The sequence below is a fragment of the Lactuca saligna genome, chromosome 5 (assembly GCF_052625555.1).
Source record: "Lactuca saligna cultivar CGN05327 chromosome 5, ASM5262555v1, whole genome shotgun sequence".
Classification (NCBI taxonomy): domain Eukaryota; kingdom Viridiplantae; phylum Streptophyta; class Magnoliopsida; order Asterales; family Asteraceae; genus Lactuca; species Lactuca saligna.
In genome coordinates, this window is record NC_136421.1 from 97657100 (window position 1) to 97667779 (window position 10680).

General features: G+C 33.3%; 1 protein-coding gene across 1 annotated transcript; it reads right to left on the reverse strand.

Annotated features, from left to right (window-relative positions):
* Window positions 1-280: 280 nt before the first annotated feature.
* On the reverse strand, window positions 281-8186 carry LOC144997548 (putative serine/threonine-protein kinase SIS8). Its single transcript, XM_078957446.1, has 14 exons — window positions 7635-8186; window positions 6831-7271; window positions 6567-6670; window positions 5686-6299; window positions 4661-4834; window positions 4499-4539; window positions 4233-4301; window positions 3990-4090; window positions 3009-3087; window positions 2833-2931; window positions 1320-1388; window positions 1171-1220; window positions 940-1116; window positions 281-850 (listed from the first exon to the last, which is right to left on the reverse strand). Exons 1-14 carry the CDS (start codon window positions 8031-8033, stop codon window positions 760-762), a joined length of 2508 nt encoding a protein of 835 aa, XP_078813572.1. The 5' UTR covers window positions 8034-8186; the 3' UTR covers window positions 281-759.
* Window positions 8187-10680: the final 2494 nt, after the last annotated feature.

Sequence of the window (10680 nt, forward strand, 5' to 3'; positions counted from 1 at the left end):
ACCTTATCAAATGTGTATCTACACAAACACCACGCCTTTAAGAACCGTGTTCATAATACTCTTGTTTATTTCTTATTTCAAGGTCTACTTCTAAAGATATCCGTGGATATTCCTACTCCAAACTTTTATTCTATTTCAGTTCTTTAAAACCTCGCTTGAATCTTTTCAACTGATTTCTTCATAATATTACAATTCAGATTGATCGATAACAGAAGAGAATTTTCACACAACTTACCTAACCACAGCCAGGACACAAAAGAAAAACCATAAACACCAAATCTCCCAAACAAAAATAAACTTTCGTATAAGTGTTTTGATACATGATCAAGAAAAACAACATTTCTATTTACTTTCCTATGTCTACACCTAAAATATTTCCATTCACAAATAAATACTGTTTGTAAACTACCGTGTGTTTTTTCACAAGAAAAAAAAAAAGCGCTTCAAACTTTTTTACTTAACTTAAAGAGACACCTCATACATTTGTTTCCAAACACTTGTAAATGCTTATTTCCCTTCTCTTTGCTCAAACTACCACATCAAAATAAACAACTTATGTTACCAAACAAATCATTTACCAACCCCCTTTATAACTGCACTTTGCACAGCAACGGAGTATAACAAAATGCATGTTGTTTGGTTGTGTTTGGCCTTGTATCCATCATTTGGAATAATACAAAACCTACACTTCTCTCTGTTTTTTTTTTTTCAATGTACAAGAATCAATATTGTGTGTGGATCCCCAACTACAGTAGTGTGTTATTGAAGTGTTGTGGTTTTTGTTGTGTCATTTGCGAGTTGTCTAAGTCGGGAAATGATCTCTTTGAAAGATGGCCGCAACTGTGGGTCCCTAGAAAAGTAAAGAGAATTTGAATATGTGCAAAAAGACATGAATAGCAATTTAAATAAAATACCAGAAAAAGCAAGCAAGCGACTTACAGATGCCAACAATCGCTTATTAAGCATGCAAGTGTAGGATGAATATGCTGTGGAATGTCGAGATGTCTGAACTGAAAACCAACAGCACCAACAACCTGCATTGAGTTCATCTCTGTCCATGGTATGCGTAAAGTTGCTAACTCCCATAAAATTACACCAAAGCTATATACATCACACCTGCCAAACACAAACATTAACATTTCTCAAGATAACATAAAAATATTCACTTACTTTTCATTCGAAGGTTCGTTCCTCAACACTTCTGGTGCCATCCATTCCGGCTGGCAGATAGCAGCAAACATCAGTATCCTTTTTAAGTCATAATAATGTTTTACAAATTTTCCTTCATTTAGCTTATGTTTATTTTAGAAATAACTCACAGTTCCAGCAGTGGATTTTGAAGACAAAAAGGTATTGTGTTTCATGCGTGACATCCCAAAATCACATACCTGCGTACATCAATCAAAATTCAAACCCAAAAAACAAAGTACAATGGTTAGGTGTAATAGGAAGGAAGGAATGCTATAACAACCACATTCATTGCACATAAACCATAAGTAGTGTGAGTGAATGGGAAAATGACTCTTGAGGGTAATTAACTTTTGCGTTTGTACTCATTTGGTCCCTTTTTTTTTTATTCAATATACCATCGAACTTGTTGTTGGTGTTTACCATAGCCCTTTTGACCTGTGATAGCCGGTCAAAGGGTTATGGTGAACACAAATAACAAGTTCGATGGTATATTGAGTACAAAAAAAGGAAAGGGACCAAATGAGAACAAACGCAACAGTTGGTTACCCTCCGGTTCATTTTCCCTTTACTCATTTACAACAAATCCCACATCATCTCCTAGTAATATTAATGACTATATGAGATTCATTCTTGCTTCTCTTCAAAACATAACCTACGAAAGGACATTATTCATACATGTACAACTTTGTAATGCACTTGAATATTTATTAGGGGAATCTTGACTTAGCAGATACATTTCATGACTACATTTACATTTTCAATCAAATGATTTATCGTATCATGAATTCTAGACAAGTCTACAAACGAGTGGAATCACAAGTGCTGTGATTTTTGAGTTTACTTAGCTTTAAGATCGAACTCATGGGACAAGATACAACATCAATATGTACAATATCATGTTGCTTTTGTAGACACATCACCTTAATATTATACATATTGATGTTGTATCTAATCCCATGAGTTCGATCTTAAAGCTAAGTAAACTCAAAAATCATAGCACTTGTGATTCCACTCGTTTGTAGACTTGTCTAGAATCCATGATACGATAAATCATTTGATTGCAAATGTAAATGTAGTCATGAAATGTGTCAACTTAATCAAGATTCCCCTAAAAAATGTTCAAGTGCATTACAAAGTTGTACATGTACGAATAATGTTCTTTTGTAGGTTATGTTTTGAAGAGAAGCAAGAATGAATCTCATAAAGTCATTAATATCACTAGGAGATGATGTGGGATTTGTTGTAAATGAGTAAAGGGAAAATGAATCAGGAGGGTAACCAACTGTTGCGTTTGTTCTCATTTGGTCCCTTGCCTTTTTTTGTACTCAATATACCATCGAACTTGTTGTTTGTGTTCACCATAACCCTTTGACCGGCTATCACAGGTCAAAAGCCGGTCAAAAGGGCTATGGTAAACACCAACAACAAGTTCGATGGTATATTGAATACAAAAAAGAGAAAACGGGACCAAATGTGTACAAACGCAAAAGTTAATTACCCTCAAGAGTCATTTTCCCGTGAGTGAATTACTAAAAAGTACATGTATTTTGAAAACTTACACAGTGAAACCTGCTTTGTATTTAGATGAAATATGTAGACTATTCAAAAATGTTATAAAATTAACAAATTTGTCATACTAACCTTAACAACCCAATTTTTATCAACAAGGAGATTTGGTGTCTTGAGATCCCGATGCACAATAACTGGATTGCTAGTGTGCAAATAGTTCATCCCCTTGGCCTACAAGCATTTCCCATACAAATACATAATAATCATCACAAATAAAACAGACAGATGTTGACAAACAATGTACGTACCACATCAAGAGCCATACGCATTCGCCTCTTTTCATCTACTTGGATACTCGAACGATGCAATAATTTAAATAAACTACCCCTGGATAAAAACAACAAAGAAATAGAATTAATATATGAAAAAATTAGATTTTTTTCTCATTATCACATTGTTTTTTTTAAAGCTACCGAATTATAGCAATGGAAGTTGCTTTGTATTTGGATAACATTTCCTATATACTTTTGTAGATTTTTCATAATATAATGTTGTAAAATGACGAAATGAAACTAGGATGCTATAATAAACAGATGAACGAATGTACATTGCTGTTTCTTGCATTTAAGCACTTTTTTTAGATCGATCACGGGTTAAATTTGATAGAAATGGGTAAGATACGAACTTTTGTTTTGTTTTTCCCCTCAATCTTTTATATTAAACAACATTAGGACATCATTAAATGTTCTTGTGAGTTATCCTTCACATATTGTACTTCAAGGACTATTTGTTGCATTTTCCATTTTTTTTATCTGGTTACCAAGGATGAGAGTGGTAGTAAAAAGAAAAAAAAAGGATTTTAGTGATCGAAACAAGAGATAGAACCACTTAAAGTAATAGTAGCAATAATGACAAATACTTGCAAATTAAGGCACAAAACTTAAAGCTAGTAAAACATTAGAAAATCATAATCAGATACACTTATGGGTTATATGCAAAGAAACAGCAATGAACTTCCATTAATTTGATTATTATAGCATCCTATTTTCATTTACCAGTGTACTTTAATAATCTACCCAAATATAGCAACTTCATCATTGATGTAACGAATTTGTCAAAGCATAATGTCCTATATATATATATATATATATATATATATATATATATATATATATATATATATATATATATATATATATATATATATATATATATATATTGTAATAATAATAATAATAAAAAGTAGGTTGCTATTTCTGTAGACTTGATTAGAATTGAAAGCAGTGAACCTTGGTAGAAATTCTGTAAGTATGGAGAGATTTGGTGGACGAGTGACTGCTCCCATGAAAAGTACAACATTAGGATGTCTCAACCTTAACATGATCTCAACCTAAAAAACAAAACACTATGCACTCAATCAAATCCTTCCTTGTATACAAAAGAAGAATCTGTCCTCCTCCTAGGTTATATTCCACCTTTTGGGTGACAGACAAAAAAAAATTGCAAATTTTGTCCAGTTGTAGCGCACTTACTTCCCCTTTAAATTGAGTGAGAGCATCGCCTGAGAGATCTTGGTTCATAAACTTCTTCACAGCCACCTCCTGTCATCAGGATCAGATAATGAATGCTTACTAAATTAAGTAAACTGGCATCCTCCTAACAGTTAGTTGACTTTTCTGACCATAAGCTATATTATTGCATAACATTTTTGTCTCCATAAAGATCATTGAAGGGAAACTAGCTGGTTATAGATTATAAAAGTGCTAAATTCAAAATTTCAGATTTGGAAGCATCTTACAGTTCCATTCCATTCTGAACGGTAAACCTCTCCAAAAGAACCTATACAAGAAAGGGAAATTAAACACTGATCTTTTTATCATATAATATATACTTTTATGGGATCCACTTCCATTGTAATAATACAGTTTTACAGAATATGTTGGAAACAAGTAATTCTTACCGATACCAATGCGCCCTCCAATCTGAATATCTTCCCATGGGATTTCCCACTCCTCATCAATGCGAATTTCCCTTTCTCTCTGATTGGATTTGGAGCAAGATGTTTCCACCAACTTCATGTCTAAATTTATTCTGTTTTTGGTATTATCTGCATATCGTCTTTCTACAGGCTTTACTGCAAAGGACAAAGGGCATTCATGAATTTCTAAACAGGTGTTTGGTTTGTACAATGATTTAGGAAGAAATGGAATATGTCAAAGGATTTGCAATTTCAAGAAACCATAATCTATCACCACTTTGGTTGGAAAGAAATGGAATGGAATTCAATAATTAAAATTGAATATCTTTTGTTTATTGATACATATATATATATATATATATATATATATATATATATATATATATATATACACACACACACACACACACATATTATTATACAACTGAAATTTTGTTTTCGATATATAAAGAAAAACCACAAAATAAAAACAATATATTTTGAGCAGTTTCGTAGTTCAACCACTAATACTTAATGTTCCAAACAAAACCACAAAAAGTTTCAGAAATTTTTCCAAATTAACCATCTTTGACATGTTCTATCCTGTTTCACCAGTACTTGTTTTACATCAAGTTTCACCATTAACTTTCCAAATTAACCGTTTTGACAATATTCTGTCAAAATGGTTAAATTTGGAAAAACATCTGAAACTTTCATGGTTTGATTAGAAAAAATTAAGTGCAAGTGGTTAAGCCACAAAATTGCCCCAGATATAGTGGTTTTCTGTACTTTGCCCTTATATATTATATAATGAGGGGATTTCAATCTTTTATGAAAAAGCAAAGAATAAAATTTGTTTCCATCCACTCTCTCCTAGGAATGGTGAAATCCATCAAACAAGGAATTTGAAAGATTCATATGATAGGGAACTAAATATTGTCCAATTTCCAACCAAACACACCATGGAATGGAATCGAGAATTCCAAATATTATTGAAAAAATCATACAAAATTCAGCAAATCTCTTACCAACTGCATAATCATTGATGACATCTTCAGTAGTAGTCCCACCACAAGCACTTGTTTCTTGAGAAGGTAACCCATTAACATTTACATTGGCAATGTCAGTAAAGGAAATAAGATCAAGATCAGCATCCAACAAATGAAAGGCCCCACGCACATTTGTCTCTCCCACTCCCTTATTACTTAGATTTAAAAGTGATTCTGTAGATGGCCCACCACTCTTTAACAACACCGCATGGAGTTTTTGAGCAAAATCTGGATTTTTTGCAGCAGTTATCACACATTTGGAGACATCACTAAGCTGCAACTTTTGGGCGGGTGAACCACCACCTCCACCACCACCACCACCTACCCGGCCTTCATTTGACCTGCCAAGAGCCGGAAGTAACTTACCAAAATCACTCTCAAATCTCTTGGTTTGCTTCCTCTCTACAGCACTCCCACTTCTAGTGTTCAATTGTGAATCTGATGGGACAACTTTGGCAAAACCATTTTCAGAGCTTATATCCAATGTATACCCTCCTGCACCACCCCTGATATCTACTACTTCAACATTACAACTTGGCACCTCCACAGGGATTAGGGTGCCTGGAGCACCCATTAGATCAATAATGTACTCGCTGTGTAAACATTAAACAAAACAAGATGCTACATCATTCATTTCTTCTCCAAACTTTTAAAGCTGATTTTTTTTACATAAGATAATAAGACATGATTGGACAATCTTTCTAGAGCTATTTTCGATGATGCAAATTCATGTCTTTTGCAGAGACTTGATATCAAGATAGAGTCCATGCCCCAAAAGTAGCAACATAGATCAAATAAAAAAAATATATCTTATAGCATCTGGTGAAATTGATTAAAAATGAAAACATGCACAACCATACCTCCCATTATCAATCTTAATCAAGTTCACAGCTCCATCATCGGTGCCAGTATAGTAGCTCCCTTTTACCAGACTACATGGAAGGTTGATCTTATCAGCAAGTACCTAGCACCAAACGTATCATTTTTATTTTATTTTATTGCATATCAATGTAAAGTTTTTACTAATGCACATCAAATATGTGTCTGAGAGAATTTCAACATTAAAATTTTCACATCAACCAACTCAAATAATAAAAAGTCGAAAAAAAAAGACATTTAATTACCTTAAAGAGCAAGGCCCTGTGACGTGAAAGTCCACAATCAATACAACCAAGGGGAAGTATGACAGTCTTCAGAGTGTTCCGTAATTCATAACTTGCAGTAGTCCATCTTCTCAACATTTCATCTGCATCAGTAACAGGACCACCCATTTGTGCAACAACAATATTCCCAATTTTCTGGATCAGCCTGCTTATAATCTGGTTCATCCCCAAAGCATGACATTCAAGTGATATATTTAATACTCTTTCCTCAAGCTGCTGCAGTTTCTTATCAGTTGATCTGTCCACTAGAATTACTTCATAATCAACATCATCGTATACTGTTTTGGCTTGAAGTTCCACTAATGAGGGCATCTTCCCTTGTGTGACTGAATTTGAAGTAATCCCATATACATCGTAAAAACCATCCATCACTTTCTCATCATAGTTTACAACATTATTACTCTGCAAATACCAAATACTATCATCAATGACAAATATACTTGTCTTAGAATTTCATACTAAATTCGTAGGGTCACTCTCATTCTGTGTTGCTTAGTTTGAGGACGTGCCTTTTCTGGCAAAAATAAAAGCCCAAAGTCCAACTTAGGGACCTTTATTGGCATTTAGATAAGCTAATTAAATGTTGAACACATGTATCTTAGTAATATGAAATTCATTTAAGATCATACTAAACGAAACACTTTAGGTCAAACATAGAGGTGAAGGAGTGAACTGCAAAATACAATTGTGATAGAATGCAATGAATTGAAACAATCTTACAAAACAACAAAGAAAAATAAGTCCTAGAAGTTTGAATTATCTTACCCAATATCGAAGCGAGAGAAATTCAACGAGAGATTCCGAAGGGGAACAGCCCATACTTCTTTGCTCCGCGGCCTTAATTTGTGCAGTTTCAGCATCGGGTTCCCGCGCCTCAGCGGATCCTGATGACACACTAATCGCCAGAGCAAGCTGCATCTGGAATTCCTCCTCGAAGAAATTGAAATCAACAGCGGAGGACTCTGAGTTGTTGATATTTAAATTCTCAACAGATAAAGCATCAACGGCGCCGATTCTAGGTAATGGAGATGGGGAAGCCGATGAGTGGAACTGTGTTGTGGCTGGAGGTTCAGATGGCGTGTCGGTGGCGGACAAGCGGTTGTTGTGGTCGTTGAAACCACCACCGATGTGAAGTTTTCGCAGGAGATGCTTCATCTTTGACATGACTTAGATCGTTTCACATAGAAAAACAAGCAGCTGCACGCAAATCTGTCTGCTAAACCTGGGCAAAGATGCACTAAAAGGTGGGATCCTTAACCTGTGGTACACTTGTTCATCAAGCTAACCTGTGGCAAGGGGAATTAAATTAACCGCTCCATCTCCTCAACACCTTCATTTTATTCCAATTTCATTGTTCGTTTTCCTCCTCCATTTTTATTTTTATTTTTATTTATTTTTTTTTTTTTTTTTTTGTTAAGGTTGCATTTATATCGTGATAAAACCGAATTGAACTATACGTACAAAGCACTTGATTAATATTCGGCCAAATCACAAGATACTATAGCATACTTTTAAATTGGGAATATGACTTATCAAGGTAATTAATTTTTCGGTATGTTCATATTGTGTAACTATCTTTTTTTTGTACATATGTAGGTAACAAATTTTTTGGGAGTGTTCACATATGACCATTATGACCTGCTATAACAGGTTAAATCGTAAATGTGAACGCTTTCAACAAGTTTGTTACCTAGATGTGTACAAAAAAATAGTTACCCAAATATGAACAAAACGAAAAGTAAAAATTAAATTACATGAATGGTCCCTGTAGTTTGGGGGAATTTGTGGTTTTGGTCTCTAAGTTATTTTTTTAAACTTAAATGGTTCATATTGTTTATTTTTGTTGCGCGTTTGATCCCCATCTTACCTAAAAATACTATTGTGCCCTTATTAATTTATTTTTTTAATTAATTTTCTTATCTATGTTTATTTTTTTACATATTTATAAAAATTAATATACCACACATATTTGTATATCCTCGGATGATCCCTACTATTTATTTTTTAATTAATTTAATTTTTTAACTCGGAAGGTCCCTACTATTTAATTTTGTTACGAACTTGGTCTCTGTCTTACCTAAAAAGACTATTGTGCCCTTATTAATTTTTTTTAATTAATTTTCTTGTTTATGTACTTATGCTTTATATGTTTAAGAAAAATTAGTAGACCTCACATATCTGTATCTCCTCACCATCCCATCTTTCATCATTCTCAACTTCTATTTATTTTTCATCTTTAGTGATATCGACGTCTTCATCATCACTTCTTTTTTCGGTCCTTCAACTCCGTCGAAACAACACCACAACCCACTAAATATGAAGAGACAGTAGGTTATGGTGTTGGTTCTCCAGAGTTGAAGTACCAAAAAAAAGAATGGTGAAGACGTTGATGTTACTAAATATGAAAAAGAAATAAAAGATGGGGATGATCGGAGATGAGATGGTGAATGGTAAGACTCAAATTAAATTTCTCAAATGTGGTTTCAGGTTTACGGTGATAACATACATATATGTGGGGTATATTAATTTTTTTATAAAAAATAAATACATAAATAAGAAAATTAATTTAAAAAATTAATAAGGAAAAAATAGTATTTTTAGATAAGACATAGACCAAACGCGTAACAGAAATAAGCAGTAACGATCATCCAAGTTAAAAAAAATAATAATAATAATTAAAAATAAACAGTAGAGATCATCCGAGGAGATATAAATATGTGTGGTCTATTAATTTTTTTAAATATGTATAAAATAAATACATAGATAAGAAAATTAATTAAAAAAATAAATTAATAAGGGCACAATAGTATTTTTAGGTAAGACAGGGACCAAACGCGCAACAAAAATAAATAGTAGGGACCATTTAAGTTAAAAAAAATAAATTAGGGACCAAAACCACAAATTCCCCCAAACCACAGGGACCATTCATGTAATTTAATTTTTAATTTTCATTTTGTTCATATTTGGGTAACTATTTTTTTTGTACACATCTAGGTAACAAACTTGTTGAAAGAGTTCACATCTAGGATTTAACCTGCTATAGCAGGTCATAATGGTCATATGTGAACACTTTCAAAAAGTTTTTTACCTACATATGTACAAAAAAAAGATAGTTACCCAGATGTGAACATACCGAAAAGTTAATTACCTTGATAAGTCATATTCCCTTTTAATTTTTATCTTATATAATTTGAAAAATAGTAATATTCCGATAAATTCTTATCAACGAAACTAAGACACATTAAAGATGTCATCCGTGATCGGAAGTTAATAAATTGTGAAAATGAGAGGGGGCTGATTTTATCAATTAAAATTTAAATAAATGATTTGGAATTGATAGCAGAGTAGAGATAGTTATGGAGTGTTAGAGCTTGAAAATCATATAGATTGGGAAAAAAAAGTAATGGAGTTGGAACATAGGAGAAGCATGGACCTTAAACAAAACGCGAGAATTAGATGAGCAATCGATGGTGAAGAAAACTCACGTTATTTCCACGGTATCATTAAGAGTAACATATCTAATAATAGAATCAACGGTCTGTCAATAAATGGGGCTTGGTCCACTGACCCCGTAGAGATTACGAAGGAGATGTTTTCATTTTTTATAAGAGAAATTCACTAACCCTGTGACTATCAGGTCTAATGTAACGTCTGGTTCCCAGTACGTATTTTAAATATGAAATTTTGCACTTTTACCCTGAGACTCGACGAGTTGAGTCAACCAGATGTTGACTTTGTTGGATAAGGTGTCTAACTCCATAACTTATTTGGTATATACTTGATCCGACCCGACATGGTCCATTTGGGTTGC